General features: G+C 36.1%; 2 protein-coding genes across 4 annotated transcripts; both read right to left on the bottom strand.

The window, feature by feature from the left end:
• Positions 1–547: 547 nt before the first annotated feature.
• LOC104700911 (4-coumarate--CoA ligase 3) lies at positions 548–7289 on the bottom strand. The gene is made up of 7 exons (XM_010416513.3): positions 6167–7289; positions 5841–6079; positions 4091–4289; positions 3320–3465; positions 3167–3234; positions 2976–3078; positions 548–2877 (listed from the first exon to the last, which is right to left on the bottom strand). The coding sequence occupies exons 1-7, from the start codon at positions 6996–6998 to the stop codon at positions 2773–2775; spliced, it is 1692 nt and encodes a 563-aa protein (XP_010414815.1). The 5' UTR covers positions 6999–7289; the 3' UTR covers positions 548–2772.
• Positions 7290–9626: 2337 nt separating this feature from the next.
• Positions 9627–14492, bottom strand: LOC104700909 (uncharacterized). 3 transcript variants are annotated; one of them, XM_087458136.1, is made up of 6 exons: positions 13630–14492; positions 12502–13381; positions 11755–12279; positions 10870–11328; positions 10235–10473; positions 9627–9999 (listed from the first exon to the last, which is right to left on the bottom strand). In XM_087458136.1, the coding sequence occupies exons 1-6, from the start codon at positions 14145–14147 to the stop codon at positions 9969–9971; spliced, it is 2652 nt and encodes an 883-aa protein (XP_087314262.1). In that variant the 5' UTR covers positions 14148–14492; the 3' UTR covers positions 9627–9968. The 3 variants fall into 3 exon arrangements, with proteins under 3 accessions (XP_087314262.1, XP_010414813.2, XP_019083160.2); XM_010416511.3 differs by lacking the exon at positions 9627–9999 and having other exon boundaries at positions 10087–10473; XM_019227615.2 differs by lacking the exons at positions 9627–9999; positions 10235–10473; positions 10870–11328 and adding an exon at positions 11353–11412 and having other exon boundaries at positions 11750–12279; positions 13630–14268.
• Positions 14493–17408: the final 2916 nt, after the last annotated feature.

Genomic DNA, 17408 nt, shown 5'->3' with positions numbered 1-17408 from the left:
TTTAAACCCGCACATCGGACGGGTCTTTATCTAGTTATTATATAAAATATAGAGAATATAAGATTTTATTGGTTAGAATGGTTATTAGGTGAATTATAAAACTTTTTAAGGTTGTAGACTGCAATTTCCCTAAAGCTTAATAGCAGAAGAAAAATCATTTTCCCTAATTTGAAAGCTTTTAGATGAACAAAACATGTTTATATATATGTACGCATGTGTGATTGTAAATATCCAAATCTGAATACAATGGAATCTACAAATCAAGTTTTTTTTTCTTCTAAGGTGTCACACACACAAAATTTCCGTTCGGAATCTATATAGTAGCTATTTCTAAATTCTTCTCGAATTATCTTCACACTCTTAACTCGCAATCAAAATCAAAATCTCAATCTTTCAAAAGAAACTTAAACATCAACGTCATGGTAAAACCAACTTTGTTGAAGCAGATGACGAAGGTGAAAGATGATTTTGTGTTATCGATAATCGAGTATACACACATATATATATATATATATATATATATATATATATATATATATATATTATAGTGGTGTAGGCAACAAGCCTAAATTAAGAAGATATTAATCGAATATACAGGAATGGTTATGGTAAGAAATAACTCTAATTACAAGACTTATGGGATATGATATCAGTAGAGAATAATATCCCAATACCCTCTCTCAAAATGAAGCATAGAGATTCAAAATGCACAGTGTAAAAAAGAAATCTGCAAAGCTTTGCTTCCCAAGCAGTTTAGAGAAGATGTCAGCCAGTTGAAATGTTGTTTGAACATGCATAAGATGAAGGTTATCGGACTTGATTTCGTCGCGAACAAAGTGGAAGTCATTCTCAATATGTTTGTACGCTCATGGAAGAATGGGTTTGTAGCAATGTGAATGGTGGACTTACTATCACAGTAAAGACGCATTGGTTGGAAATGTGGAACACCAAGATCATGCATAATGCGCTATAAATATTTGAGCTCCTTTGTGATATAAGCCATCGCCTGATATTCTCCTTCTGCTGAAGACATACTCACAATCTTTTTTTCTTGGTTTTCTAAGATATTGGAGAAGAACCAATATGTATGAAGTAGCCAAAACTGACCGCCTAGTGAGTGGACAGCTTTTTGTAGTCTCTGGTAGAATGCCCATTAGCTTTACGCAGTTCGCAGTACGACTACAAGTTGATCGTCCCAAATCCATTTATTGCTCGAGAGGACTCCGCTCTTCGAGCGGGGTGAAAAAAGGGGTTTTGATGCCGAGTTCCTGGGGGAACTCTTCTGCGGAGACTTATCCACAACGAATGTCCCCACCCCGGGTTTCGCCATCGGGGAAGGTGATTTTTTGGGGACTGCTTCGAATCGCGACTTAGAAGCAGCATTAAACTTCTGGGTGGCGGCAACCTTTTCCTCTTTTGCGACTATCCAGTTTGAAACTCGATGTTATGCGTCCTAGATGGTGGGGAACTAATTGACAGTTAGTTCTTCTCAGAAGTGGGATTCATGCCACAACCCTTTCTTCAAGGCTGACAGGACAGTTGAGTCCGACAACCCCGGAATTTGGACCTGGATTTCCTTAAACTTCGTGATATAAGAGCAAAGTGATTCTACTGCCACTTTACTTAGGTTCCAAAGCTGGGCGCCGGTCACCGCTGTTTTGATCTGGCTCGAATACTGTTTCATGAAAGAAGTTGACAGCTCCGTAAAACTATCAATCGAGCCTGATGCTAAAGATGTGAACCATAGTAAGGTTGGTCCATAGAGGGTTTCTCCAAACATTTTGTAGTACCCGACATCTTCCTCGTGTGGCTCGAGGTCTACCCGACTTGCCGTGAGCAAGAAGGTTTTAAGATGCGTTATCAGATCTCTTTTACCTTCGTAACTCGTAAATTTAACCTTCCGCGTATCTATTACGCGAACTCGTGCTATTCGAACTGAAAAAAGTGTTCGCTTTGACTCCTCAATCACCCGAGAAATGTCTCGTGCCGACGTGATTGCGCTATGCACATTGGATTGCATTGCCCAGATCTCATTCTGCATTCTATGGATCTTGGGATTAGATGCGACCCCCGGAGGAAGCCTCCTCCCACTGGGGGCAAAGTTCAGACAGTAACAGGCGGAAGAGTAGCCGCCATGGCTCCTGCCGAGATGAGATTTTCACTTGCAGGTGGAGCAGTGGTTTGCGCAACATTCGGGAGCAAAGTTCCAGTCCCGAGTGTTGTCTGTCCTGGTGGGGACGCTACCGCTTGAGCTGGCGCTTGTTGCGGGGTAAATAGTGGGACGAACCCACCAAAGTCCAAAACGCGTTGTCGCGTGGTATGCTCTAACGAAAGAAGATCCATCCAGCCAGCGTACGCACTGTGGAAGATGACAATTCAGTTATCGAGCCGGAAATTTCCTCCAAACAAGAGATAATGTGTCCCTCGAATCTGTTGAAGCGGTCAGCCAAAGCGGAACTTGTCGTCTGCTGACGGTCCAATTTTTCCGATAAATCTACATTTTGAGAGACTAATTAATAGAGTTGTGAAAAATATATGTTTATATATTAATTTATATGATTTCATCTTCAATTTTTTCCTTATGAAAAAAAAACAAATCATGGAAATAAACGCATCCAAAATAATTCAGTTTTTTAACACTCTTAACTTCTTAATTAATTTCCAACATCTGTTGTGAGTAGAGACTACTGACAAAGGATGTAAACAAAGACACGCGTATTGTGGGTGGGATACAAAAGAACGTTTGAATCATCAATAAAATACATTTAAGTTTTAACAAAGTTTAGCTTTGAGATCCTTTCTCAGAATTTTTCCGGAAGGAGATTTGGGAATGGAAGGGACAAAGAAGACCTTGTGCAATCTCTTGTAGAACACCACCTACGTACAAAAACAAGTAAACATACACAATGTATTCAATAAGTTAACCAAAAATGGTATTAATTAATTAAACCCAAAAAAGAAAGATTTCTACGTACCTGTTTGGCAATATATTCTTTAATTTCTTCTTCAGTGATATCATTTCCATTGGATCGCACCACGAAAGCCACTGGAACTTCCCCAGCGACTTCATCATTTTGCCTGCACATTTATGTAGCAGAAAGATTTAAGAAGACGATGCCGTTTTATACTCAACATGCGTATATGTTAGTGTGAGATGATTACTTACGGAACAACAGCTGCATCCGCTATTGAATGGTGGTTGATGAGTAAACCCTCTAGCTCAGCTGGAGGGACCTGTTTTTTTTAGTTCAAATTTGATCATCGCACCACAGTTTATAAACCATCTTCATTATATTTAAACTAATATGAGTGGACTTACCTGAAAGCCTTTGAACTTGATGACCTCTTTGAGTCGATCAACAATGAAGATTTCATCATCTTCATCCACATACCCAATGTCACCTGTGTGAAGCCAACCTTCTTCGTCTATTGTTGCTGACGTGGCTTCTGGATCGTTCAAGTACTCTGCATGCGCGCCAAAAGTTCGTTAAAATTTTTATACCAATTTGTTTAACAATTAATATATATCAAACTCTTTAATTTGCAGTGTTACGTTTTGTAATTTGACCCCTTAATGTAGTTACAAAATATAAAGAAAACACGTCACGTGTACGTGGAAATGTAAAGGACGTGGAGACGTATGCACTTTTGGAATAATATGCATGTCGTACAAAAACATGTGATGATGCGCAAACCTTAAAAAAAAATTGCCGTATAATTCCTTTTTATTTTAATGTTAAGATTTGTCGGTAACTCACTAACTTTAGCTTCTTCTTTTTTCATAAAACATTATTCTTCTGAAACCATTACAACTTTCTCTTCTTCATAAGAATCATATGTATATATATATATATATATATACCTGATTCTGGAACTATTCTTAAATATTTATGAAGATATTTAAACTATTTTGTAGTATTTTCAGTCTAAAATAAATGAGTGGTATATACTTTTTGAAATTCTCCAATAAATTAAATAATGATCTCTTCTCTTTGTTTTACTTTGTTCTAATTTATAATCTCTATTATGGTATCACCTTTCACTGTAAAAAAATTTGTCACCCCAAAAAAAGAAAAAGAAAAAAACGAACCTTTCATGATCTGTTGACCGCGGATACAAATCTCACCAGGTTGGTTGTAACCAAGAGATAGACGTGTCTCAAGGTGAACCACTTTAAGCTCTGAGTTTCGGACCACAGTACCACAAGACCCTGATTTTGTCGGAATCGGTTCTTTAGCGAACCCAAGGCTCATTGACAAAACTGGTCCTGCCTCCGTCATACCATATCCCTGTTATTCGTATAATTTATCCGTTACTACTTCTCTATAGAATTAGAATATTCTTGGCACTATTGTACTATAGTTCAAAAAGATTAAATTAGTCGATTATACGAGGTTTCTCCAATAAACATACATGGATTCCCTACAAAAAGATTAACTATTTAAATACTTTAGGTTACATATCCTTTTTGGAAAAAAACGTTTAAATTTAACTTAAGGTTTCATAGACTTGACTTTGTGGTGTGGAAATATATATCATTATTATATCATTCATTTTTATTGATGATCCATGTGATGTGTTTTCAACAAAAAGATGTGTCTTAGGCTAGTGGCACTCAATAATGATTCCCTCCCATAGTGTTCAGCAGCCTGGTCATCTCCTTTGTAAGAGGAGTTTAATGGACTTATGTCCTAACTTATCAAAACTAAAAAATGGAAAATGAAAACAAGAAAAAAAAAAAAAAAAAACGATGTGTGTGAAAGAAAACGTGACCACGTCACATAAGCGTGTTTGATAATTTGACGACCCCATCTACTTTTTCCACTACTAAATAAAGGATATTTAATTAAGTAGTTCGCACAAAAGAAAACCAATTAATGTGTACGTAATAATATTTTTGGTTTAAACGTCTCATGGCTTCTGATAATATATACTATAAATGTCGTCAAATGTAATGAAATTATTCCAAAATCTCTCAAAAAAAGTTATGTATTTATGTAGGAAGAATATTAGTAGAACATCTCGTATTAATTATTTTTGAGAAGAAAAGCTATCACAAGTAATTAAACACTTATAGAAAATAATTTATTTCTGATTTAAAAAAATTATATATATTTATGAACAAAATAAAAAATTATAGAAAAATATGGAGTATTTTTCGAATTATTGGCCAAAACGACCAAAGTAATTTATAAAGGAAATTAATTTACAAAAAATAAAGAAGAAGACATTTGGAGAAGTTGGGAAAAAGTCAAAAAACTCTTTATAAAGTATATATATAAAGAGAAAGTAATCTTTAGCAAAAAAGAGGAAGTATTAAGTAATGTGAATATAAATTCTGATTGGTCATAGAATTAGATGTATGAATGTATCCATTGCAGCGGCGACCTAAATCATATCCGTATTCTATTTTTCTTTTTCTTTGGTAAGTCAAAACCTAAACAATAACTGTTTTATAATTAAAAATATAAATAAATAAAAAATAAATAGAGATTAGAAAAAAAGTGGTGAGTTGCAATGCGAAATTAGCTTGAGATCAGATGGAGCGAAACGAACGTAACCAAAAATTATGCCGATGTCTTAGACGTAACTCACTCCTCACTCTCTTCCCGTGCATTCTCCTCCCATTTTTTTTTTTCATTTTTTTTAATATTTACTTTTAGCAAAATTATTTCAAATTTTTTTTAGTCATTCATTTTCATCAAAATGAAAATAATAAAATATTTCTTGATTTAAAAAAAAAAAACAAATATGCATAACGAAATGATTCCCGCGAATTGGTAGACTTGTAGTAAAACAAAGTATTAGGTCTGAAAACAGAGGATGAGACAGAGATATACCTGGCCAAGGATGGCTTGAGGGAGACGGCGACGAAGACTATCTTGAAGATCTTTGCCTAAAGGAGCTGCACCAGAGAGAACCAATCTAACAGAGGAAAGATCGTAAGAGTTAACTGCAGGGTTTTTAGCTAGAGCGATCACTAGCGGTGGCACAAGCGCCGCCATTGTCACTCTGTGTCTCTGGATCAGATCCAACAAGGCTCCGATCTCGAACTTGTGCATTAAAAGAACCGTCACACCTGTCATAAGGAGTGATTTAAAAGTTAGATAAACACATTAAATATTACGTGATGAACAAGTATGAAACGACGTAGTAGTTTGGTTACCGGATCGGATGGAGTTGAGGAGGACGCTGTTGAGAGAGTAGATGTGGAAAAGAGGTAAAACGCAGAGTACGACGTCGTTTGGTTTGAGGTAGAGATTTGGGTTGTTTCCATCTACTTGTTGTGCAACGCTTGTGATTAAGCTCTTGTGAGTCAGAACCACTCCTTTCGGTAACCCCGTTGTTCCGGATGAGAACGGAAGCGCAGCCGCATCGTCACCGCAGATATGGACGGTTTCTTGAAGTGGGTATGGCTCGTTGGTGAGGAGTGTAGAGAACGGGAGACAGTTCGCCGGTGTTGGTTCGTCGGTGGTGATGAGAATGAGGTCTTCTCCTAGGTTTTTGAGTTTTTCAACGTATTGAGAGTGAGTGATGATGAGTTTGGCTCCGGAAGATTTGAGCTGTTTGTAAATCTCTTGACAAGTGTAGAAAGGGTTGGCCGTGGTTGAGACGGCTCCGATCATGGAAGCACCCATGAAGGAGAAGACAAACTCGGCTGTGTTTTGGAGAAGGATCATGATGACGTCACCCTTTTTGATACCTAACTTGTACAGCCCGGAAGCGACCCTTCGGCAGATAAGGTGGGTTTCGGCGTAGGTGTAGCTTTTTCCGGTTGAACCAACGATGAGACAAGGTTTGTCGGAGACAGAGGAGAGTTTCTCAAAGCAGTAAGTGTGGAGAGGGAGGTGGTTGGGGATGTCAATGTCTGGGAGCTTCGACCGGAAAATACGAGGAGTAGGAGAAAGAGGAGGAGGAGGATGGACATCGCCGGAGACGACGACGGATGTATCGGTTGGTTTGTGAATCTGAGGTTCGTGTAGAGCTGCAGTTATCATTGTGAAATGTGAACAAGAAGTGTTTTGTATTTTTGAGAATGTGAATGTGTACGTGTTTGATTAGTCTCTCTTGATCTTTTTGTTCAGAAATGAATTTTATGTAAATATATAGTAACGTGCGTGTGTAGGTGGTGATTATATGGAAGAAGAGTTGTCTAAAAATGAAATAAATGAAGAAATTAATATGTGAAAGAGAAAGAGAAGAAGGAGAAGAAATTGTGGGGGTAGGTAAAGGGAATGGCTGATAGAAGAAGAATGGAGGGTCGTTTGGTTTGGTAGGTTTCATATTTTCCCTTTTATACTCTTGCATGTCCTTATTTCTCTATTTTATTTATTTATCATATTTTTTTTATTAATACTGAAATTCTGGTACATATATTGCGTATATAAATAACTAGCCACCAATTCTTTTTTTCTTTTACTAATACTAGGTTTTGAATCCACGCTACGCGTGAGTTTATTTGATATATTTTGATAAAAATTATATATGATTGAATACTGTAATAAAATATTATTTCATAAAAAAGTTAAAATTAGTACTAAGGAAAAAAATTAAATTTCAGATACACAACTTTTTAAAATATAAAAATCAGTTGTGTTATAAAATCAAATCTGATAAAAAAATCATAAATTTAAATTGACGTCCATGTGAGGCAAATCAAACTGATGACCTCACATATCCTAAACTATTTTCTTTGACTACCAGAAAAACGAAACAATTTTATAATCATGAATTTAACTCGTTTCCATATTTAATTGATCGCTACCACCTATGTTTTCGTATTTTTTATTCAATGTTTTCTTATTTTTCATATTCTTTCTTGTCATTTTCATTGTCAAATTTTGTGTTAATTGTCATCGTAACTTTTACCGTTTGGTTCTTCGTTATACTCTTTTTCTTCTTCTTCCTCATCAACTTCTTCACATTCTTCCACTGGAAAACCTTTTTTAGACTACCACACAACTTGTTAACCCATCAAACTCCAAGAACAAAATCATTTCTTTTCTCATAAAATTTGTGAAATTCATGATTACCAGCATAGTCAATACATGCACCCAATTATTGACAATTTTATTCATATACTTATTTGGTTTTAGATCCACGCGTTTAGAAACTTCTCAAACCAAAATCCTTACTTGGTTTATAATATTTTAAAAACATAATAAAATATACTAATAATTATTTATTTAATATGAATCATATGATATATAGAAATATGAGTACACTATAAGAACATATTAATTATAAATAAATAATATCAATTATATTATATCATCAAATAATATCAACCATATCATATTATCAAATAACCGTAACCGTATATAACAGTCACCGCTTGAACCGTAACCATATTTAAACGTAACCATTTAACCGTTTGTTAAACGGTTCTGGTTAAGGTTACAAAAATTTCTAACCATAACCAATGGTTAATAAACCTTAACCGTGACAACCGTAACCCTGGTCATGCCTATGTATAGCTAATAAAACATGTGTGTTTGTCGTCCATCTTTCTTATTTAAACCTCAAAATTTGACTCAAACATCAAATTAAGGTCTTGTGATGTCAATCTTTTTTCCTTAGACCCAAAAATAAAAAATTAATGAAAGAATATCAACTCATCTATAGAATCATACACAAAAATATGTTTTACAACTCATAAGAAATAAAAAGCACAAATGTAGATAAATAAGATAATTTATGTTTTGCATCAATATTTATAATATTTTAAACTTTTAAAAGGTTTCGAAATATAAAATTTGAACCTTTTAAAAAATTTCAATATTTATTATATTTTAAAATTTAAAACTTATAATATTTAAAAACTTTTTAAAAGCTAAGAACTTTTAAAATTTTCAATATTTATAATATTTAAACTTTTAAAATTTTTAAATATTTTAAAATTTTTTGAAACAGTTTAAAGTTTTAATTTGATCAAATAAAAAACCAGATCAAACCAAATAAAACTTTTAAACTTGGATGCCTGATAAATCAAGTTTTCCTGCTCATTCGTTGTTGGAAGCATATTAATCTTATTTATACTGGTTCTGAACCATTGTTTAAAAAATTTCTAGCCGATGTGGGATATTGTGCTTAGTTCTTTGATTTCCATAAATTTAAAATTTTCCTTTTTCTAAAAAATTCTGTAAATTTAAAAAATGTTAATGAATGACATGTCAAATCATGATATGTTGTTTAAAATAATTTTTAATATAGAAAATTCTGAAAATTGTATAAAATGTTAATAAGTGATATGTCAAATTTCTATTGGTTGTTTAAAATGTTATGTGGATGGGCTTAGGAGCTTATAGCTCCTACTTTTTATTAGTATAGATTTATACAACACATTTTGTTTTCATTTGTCCACAATTCACTAGTACACATCTCTAAATCAGATGCATATTATGACTGGTATGGACAGTTATTTTTGGGCTGTATAGACTTTGACCGGAAAATGTTTTGGGTGCAGAGATTTTTTTTGACCGTTAAAGTCTAATTGGTAACCAAAAAAAAATCTGTAAAGCTGTGAATGCGATTGTTATTTTTAAATATAAATAAATGTTAAATATAATAACTAGGATTGATTTTGTGGTACACAACATGTTAATATTTTGTGTATATTTTATATATGTAAAATAAATGTTATTTAATCTGGTGCTATAACACAAATAAATCATTATTCTACAATTTTGTTAACACCAGCAGTTACATTGATTCAGCTATAATTGTATTAAAAATTGTCTAGGGATTAAATCTTAGTTATTTATTTCTACCTTTTTTTTTTGAACAAACAGTTATTTCTACTTTAGTTACTCTTTTCTACGCTAAGCTATCCGACCGAATTCAAGTTTTTAAACACCGTGCTCAATTAATTTCGCAAGTAACACAGCGTACCGATAGAAGCGTTGTAGGCTTTGTAGCCATAGCCATCATTAGGCTAAAAAGGGATGAACACAGTCGTACTTTTCCCACTAGGGTCTTCCACAGACTCGTCGTGTCCGTCTGGTATCCTCGAAAACAATGAAGTTTGTGGAAAAGTATAACTACTATATTCTACAGAACAATAATAATAACTATACTTAAAGGCAATTTCTTCTACATTTGAACGTTGATTCACTATCGAAACTAGTTAGTGGACCACACTTTCGAGAAGTTTACAAAGAATGTGTTTAAGAGATATCATCATTTAATGTAAGCAACTGTACATCCATGGTTCATAGGATTTGCCTGTTCATACCTTGAGACACGAGTGTGCTTTCTTAACCTCTCGATCACCAGCTCCTTTATAACGCCCGTCCCCATTCCATGAATAATAAAGAGGATGGAGCCCGAGTCTCTTCCCGAGATGGCCATGTCTAGCTGGTGAACCGCTTCTTCTGCCCGCATTCCTCTTAGATCCAATGTGTTCTTTGACGTTTGAATCCGCACTGGTTCGCTCTGAATCTGCAACACACTTCCTAGCTCTTTCATGTTTATCTGTGCAAGTATCAGGTACCACAGAGAACTGATGTTAAAACTCAAATGAACATATTACAATCAGATCACAAATTTTCAAAAAATTGTAATTCCACTAGGGAGCGTTGAGCTTGTTTCGGATGTTTGAAGTCATCTCAGATGCTACAAAAAACACTGATCAACTCAGGTGGTTTAGTCTTTCAGGACCCACAGTACCATTTTCATTGTCTGTTACACATACGTTCATTATTTTGAACATTAACAAATAGCCCTTACTATTTTGCTACATTTTCATTGTTCAGTTTTCTTCAAGCTAGAATTTATGATTACATACCAATAATGGTTAGGTAGCTTAAATTTCATAATGAGATACTGCAAGAACGGGACCTGAAAAGTCTATCAGAAAATGATGTATACCTGTCTCTTTGAACGTAAAGAACGATTAGATGTTTGGCTGCTTGTGCTACGCGGAAGGGGCTTTATGTCCTTTTTCTTAATACGTACTCTTATCTTACCATGCTGGACTAGAACTGTCTCATCATCTCCAGGTTCTTCAACCACAGTTCCTAACTTATCTCCAAGTCCAGTTACAAGAACTTTTTCACCTGCTTGTGGCGAGTAGTCACTGTCCGGTTCTTTCATAGTTACAAGATCATTAGAACAGGAGGCTTCAATAATGTCTGCAACCGCCTCTTCGGTTTTCAGAATTAAGGAGTTGTATTGATCAGCTTGAGTGATTTCTAGTTGACTTTCGAACTCAGACACCAGTTTCTGCATCTTTGATTTAGCAGAGTTTAGATCTTCTTGTACCTTTTGGGTTTCTTTCTTCAGAAGAGCCCTCTCACGTTTTTCAAGATCATGCGACTCATGCTCAAGCTTGAGGATAAGATAGGGGAAAAGGATCAGGAACAAAAACAGACGTTACAAGAGTTTAGTAACAACAAAAACAAAATTAATAAATGCCATTTTTACTGTGGAATATATAGAGTGAAAATTGAATCAGATACGAGGAGGACGAGACATATAACCATCTGATGTGTCCTCTAAAAGGACCCTTGAAGGCAAATCTCAACCACCTAAAAGTTTAATAGTTCAACCACCAATATATTCAAGAATAGACAACTGATGTCAGATTACACAACAGGACTATCACCACAATCAATTCTCTCATTACTTCGACAGGGGTATCAAACAATGTTATTATGCTCGTCAAGTAAACATAATATTTCTGGAGGACCATTTCTTATGATTACTACATGCTATAGTCACACATGTAAACGTACAAGTAGAAAGAAGCAATACCTCGCGGTAAAGGTTCATCAAGTCTCTATAAAATGCTGCAGCCTTGGTTGTCTGAAGCTTTAGCTTATTCCTTTCTTCCACAAGGGACTGAAAGAGTGAGCCTTTCCGTTCTACTTCCTGCTTTGGATCTAATTTCTCTGTCCATTTATGTGCATTCTCTAATATTCTTCTATTGAAACCAATGGACTTAGCTACTCTCAATGCATTTGATGAACCGGTACTACCCCAGAGTACTCGGAATGTAGGCTGAAAAGTTTCCATGGAGAACTCCATAGCAGCATTTTGGAATTGAGACTCATTATCCTTCAAGAGACTTAAGTCTCCGTAATGTGTGGACACAACAGCCACATTAACACGATTTTTCATATACTGTAAGATACTGGTAGCAAGTGCAACCCCTTCTGAAGGATCAGTTCCACTACAGATTTCGTCTAGTAGGACAAGCGAATTTTCTGAAATAATATCAAGTATCTGACGTATCCGTGAGATGTGGCCGCTGAAGGTTGAGAGACTCTGCTCCAAAGACTGCAAATAAAAATTTGAAACAAAAAAAAATTGAACAGAGAAGCTTTGCAAGAGATCAAGCAAGATTCTTCGAAAAGAGAAATACGCAGGAATTTTGAAAGTGTGACTCGAACTAAAAATCTTATTTAGGTGTTTTAGATAAAGTTAGTAGCATGTAAACCTAGATATAAACCGAGACGTTAGTAGCTTATGTTACTTTGCAAGAAATTCGTAACGTAATACCTGGGGATCCCCGATGTCAGCCAGAATAAGATCGAACCAAGGCAACCTAGGGCAATTCTTAGCAGGCAGATACATCCCCGACTTCGACATAAGAGATATTAATCCCAATGTCTTTAATAAAGCGGTCTTTCCTCCCGTGTTTGGACCCGAGATGACGACTACTTTGGCTCGGCTTTCAACTTTAATGTCTACTGGCACAGGGAAAATATTTCCATCGCTTGGGCTGCCTAATACTGAACCAAGAAGTAGCGGGTGCTGCGCAGATTCAATGTCTACAGCTAAAGATTTATGGTCTCCACCCAAGTCCAGTGTTTTAGTGTGTTCTGAAGTTAGGTTGGGATAGACACCATTCATCCATTTTGCATGTGATGCTCTTGCAAAAGCAACGTCAAGTTCTAGTATTCTATCCAACAAATGGAATATATCACACTGCGCGTCTGACACTTGAGATGTTAAAATGCTCAGAATTGCCATTTCCTCAGCTTTCTCGGAGTTTGCATACCTCACTTCCATGTTATTAAGCTCTACTGCCTCTTTTGGTTCAATGAAGCATGTTGCCCTTGAGCTACTAACACTTAAAACAACACCACCTGAAAGTAAACTTTTGTGCGCAGCTCTAACAGCTACACACATCCTTGATCTCCGCTGCGTTATCAAAGGCTTGTCAATCCCACCAGCCTGAAAAATCCTAGTTGATATTTCCTTCAAAAGAGAATCCAAATTCTCAATGTTTCTCCTCCTTTCGGATCTAATAATCTCCAAATCTTCACTAGCTCTGTCAAGAACCATAGACATGTTGCAGTCGATACAAAAACCAATCTTGTGCTGCAATGTATCCTTGAAATCACAACCCTGAAGTATATCTACAAGGGGAGTAACCCTGCAAATATAAGAGAAGCAAAAGCTACAGACATAAGCTTCTTAATAGCAATAAGAACACTGAATAACTCTAGATCTCATGACATTCTGATTCTGTAGTATCGCAACACGGTTCAATCATCTTTACATGGCAGTGACGCTTAAAAACACTAGTATCTCGTTGGTTAATCCATCACAATGTCTACATAAGAAGCAAATTGTCTCAGTGATAAGGGAGCAGACCACAAATAAGAGGATAAGACAGGGTACCGTTTATCACTGTTGGCAGCTTCTCGAAGTTTCTGAAATGCTGATGAAGCCGCCATTAATGTGTTGCGAACGGCGCAGAGCTCTCTAACGGTAAGCAATTGACCAGCCACAGCGCGCTCAACGATATCAGACAAGTCCTGGATATCAGAAAGACCTAATCGCCGCGACTCCATCATCTCCATAGCCGCTAACGCAGCCGCCGTCTCTTCAAGGAGATTCCTGCTCTCCTCCGGCGAATTTCCCACCGGAATCTCTGCGTTTTTGGTGGCGGAAAGGCCCATGGTTGTGGAGGCGAAGGGAGAGAGCTGATTGCAGAGGGCTCGCCATTTGAGGACCTCTAGAGTTTGGCTTTCGATTGACTGTGACTCGTCGGACGAGGCGGCGCGTGGGACTAAGGGAGATGTGAAGCGTAAAGATGACGGTAAGGTGGCGCGTGAAATGAATGGTGAGGCGGCGCGTGAGGATTTGAGGTGAATAGGCGTCGGTATGAGTAAATGGAGGGAAAGAGTATTATTCATTATGATGCCCTCTGGATGAATTATCTTTACATTTTTTAAGCTTTGGAGAGCCCCAAAAATCGGGGGAAAAAGATGCAAATTGTTTATTATCCTTTTCTTTTTTTCTTTCTTTCTAAGGACTGGATTAGGCCTGTAGAATCAAAACTAATTAGGCCATATCCACTGGACAATCCATCTAAGACCTTTTCCAATGGGAGGTTTTAAAAGAGGTTTTAGTGTTTTGTAAGAAAAAAATAAATCAGATAAAAAAATAAAATAAGAGAGTCTCTTATATAGTAGACTCAAATTCGGTTTCTGTTAGCCAAAGAAATTAATAGAAGAGGAAAAAAAAATTATGTCCGATCTAATTTTTGGCTTGTGTTGGCTCTATTGTGTTGGCTTGTGATTGGCTGAGGAAATAAAAGAAAAAAAAATATTTTTTTTTGTTTGTTTCTTTTTTCGACAATATCGATTCTTTCTCTCTCGGAGACTACAAAATCTCTCCGAAAACATATTCTTGCTCATCAATCTCTTGGCTTATGCAATTGCATGATCTATGTGTGGAATTGAGATGATAGGTCAGAGTTGTTTCACTTATTGTTCTGCAGCTTTGCTAGATGTTAGTGTTGAATTTTGATCTAATATTTTTAAATTTAAAAAAACTGTTATAAACCATTGAAAATGGATCTCCATAACCGATTCCTGCAAGCCCAAGTACATAAGGCCCATTGTCTCTATCTATTCCCACCGCCAATAGGCTTATAATCCTATTAAGTTTAGGACTTTGTGTACTCATATATATATATGTACTCTTTATTGAATGAATAAGATAAGTTTAAGTTTCACAACACACAACACGTTATCAGCACGAGCTTGCTCTAAAACTCTAAAAGTTTTCGAGAAAACCCCTTACCTCAAAAATAGCCAAAAACCGCACATCAGCCCTTGTTCGTTCAAGCTCGCAACCGGATCAAACTCTTGTTTGTTCAAACCCGCAATCGGAGGTTAGGCTCGTGATGAGCTTGTTATTTCTGTGGTCTTAAGCTCCCGGATCAATCCATTCAACCCAATCGGTGGTAAAGGTAAACAATCAATCCCATCAGACATATATATATATATATCAAATCTGATCCCTAATTGTATTTGAACAATAAAATCTACATATATACAATCAACAAATAGAAACCCTAAAGCTATAAACTCTAAATATCCTAAACCCTAAGCTGCGATTTTTGAAACCCTAAATTCTAAAACATTACAATCCAATTGTTTGAGGTTGAGGTTTGCTTATGATAGATTGATTGTTATTAACTGATTGTTCTATATCTTGCATGAAATCCTAAAATTGAAATCTTAAAATCGGAACCCTAGGAAAAACATAATCCTATTCGGAAAAAAAGAGGAAAACCTAACTAGATTATTTGCATTCCTATGATATTTCCTTATTCATACTAGATCACAATTTTGTCTAGGATTGTTTCATGCATAAACTAACCATGTGCTAATACAAGATTGTTTCATGCATAATTCAATCTTGAAACTATGTGGTAAGGATGTTACTGAGGAAGACTTGCTAGAGAAAACATTCTCAACATTTCACACAAATAACATACAACTTCAGCAACAATATCGAGTAAAGAGTTTTACTACATATGCAAGTCTAATATCTTGTTTGCTACTTGCTGAGCAAAACAATGAGTTATTGCTGATGAACAGTGCAATGAGACCTCCTGGCTCTACCCCATTACCAGAAGCCCACAAAGCTGATATGACCAAGAAAGAGCCTCAAGGGCCTAAAGAGACTAAAGATTCTAACTACATCCATAGAGACAAGTATCATGGTTGCGGTCGTGGTAGAGGACGTGGTGGTCGTGGCAATTACCAAGGAAACCATTATGATGGTCAAGGCTGTGGGAATCGATCCGACTTTGGTCGTGGTCGAGGTAGAGGCTGCGGAATCTTCAAACCGCAACACAAAACCAAATCCGTTTGCCACATATGCGGTATGGGGAACCATTGGGCAAAGATGTGCAGAACACCTAAGCACCTTGTTGATATCTATCAAGAGAGTGTGAAAAAGAATCCAGAAGCTAACATGTTTCCTCTCGATGGTGAAGGAGATTTCGACCATGAGAAAGATGATCAAATGGATTATGAAACTTCATATTGCCTAAATGAGGATAAATAAATTTAGACACCTATTGTTTTGATTTATTTTTGATTTCCATGTTTTATGCTTTTGGTTTTTTATTGAATTATGATTTTGGTTTAAATTCAATTGTTTTATTACCTTTAATATACATTTGTTATGCTTTATTCTTTTATGTCTAAAACATGATTCTTGTCTATATTAAGAAATGATTGAGGACAAGAACATACTTGTGGTGGATAGTGGATCAAGCCACACGATTTTGAAGGATAAGAGATATTTTGTGAATCTCACTTTGAAAAACGCCAATATTAGCACAATAGCGGATATAGCTAGTCTCATTGAAGGCTACGGCCAGGCCCATATTCTTTTACCTAAGGGCACACATCTTGAAATATCAGATGCTTTATATTCACCCAGCTCAAAAAGGAGCTTATTGAACTTCAAAGATATTCGTCTGAATGGTTTCCATATTGAAACTAAGGGTGAAGGGAATAAAGAGTTCCTACACATTACTGAGATCACCCAAGGCTTTAAGAAAGTCCTAGAGACTATACCCACATTATCTACTGGCCTTTACTATGCCAAAATAAATATGATAGAAGCTAATATGGCAATGAAACAGATGTTCAATGAACAATTCACTTTATGGCAAGACCAGCTTGGCCATCCCAGTTCTAACATGATGCGTAAGCTAATCTTAAATTCAATAGGGCACACTCTAAAAGAGAGACGAGTTATCCCTAAGAATCTTACGTGTGTAGCATGTGCACAAGGAAAACTCATTATAAGGCCATCACCAGTCAAAGTAACTAAAGAGACTTTAAATTTTCTGGAAAGGATACAAAGAGATATATGTGGACCAATATACCCAGCATGTGTGTAGTGACCCCTCACTAAGGGTAAAAATCCAAATAAAAATTTTGGAGAAAAAGACCTGGAAAAGACTTAGCAAGAAGGAGAAGAGGAAAATAAGAATAATGACCAAAAGAAGTCCGAAGAAAAATCAACAAGTCGGAAGATGGCCAATGGCCGCTGGTGAAGAGGCTAAGTCTAATAGGAAGTCGAAGAAGAAGAATGGCCAAGTCAAAAACCACAAAAAGGCCAAGGTAAGGACAGGACGGACGTATACG

Source organism: Camelina sativa, chromosome 7 (genome assembly GCF_030686135.1).
Source record: "Camelina sativa cultivar CO46 ecotype springtype chromosome 7, ASM3068613v1".
NCBI lineage: Eukaryota > Viridiplantae > Streptophyta > Magnoliopsida > Brassicales > Brassicaceae > Camelina > Camelina sativa.
This window is presented reverse-complemented; position numbering and strand designations above follow the sequence as displayed.

Excerpts from the sequence above, each read along its gene's own strand:
- LOC104700911 (XM_010416513.3), bottom strand. The coding sequence starts at position 6,998 with ATGATAACTGCAGCTCTACACGAACCTCAGATTCACAAACCAACCGAT. Across the intron at positions 6,080-6,166 it reads CCTCAACTCCATCCGATCCG|GTGTGACGGTTCTTTTAATG; the intron begins GTAACCAAACTA and ends TCCTTATGACAG. Across the intron at positions 2,878-2,975 it reads AAGAATATATTGCCAAACAG|GTGGTGTTCTACAAGAGATT; the intron begins GTACGTAGAAAT and ends TTTTGTACGTAG.
- LOC104700909 (XM_010416511.3), bottom strand. The coding sequence starts at position 14,147 with ATGAATAATACTCTTTCCCTCCATTTACTCATACCGACGCCTATTCAC. Across the intron at positions 13,382-13,629 it reads GCTGCCAACAGTGATAAACG|GGTTACTCCCCTTGTAGATA; the intron begins GTACCCTGTCTT and ends TTATATTTGCAG. Across the intron at positions 12,280-12,501 it reads CTGACATCGGGGATCCCCAG|TCTTTGGAGCAGAGTCTCTC; the intron begins GTATTACGTTAC and ends TTTTATTTGCAG.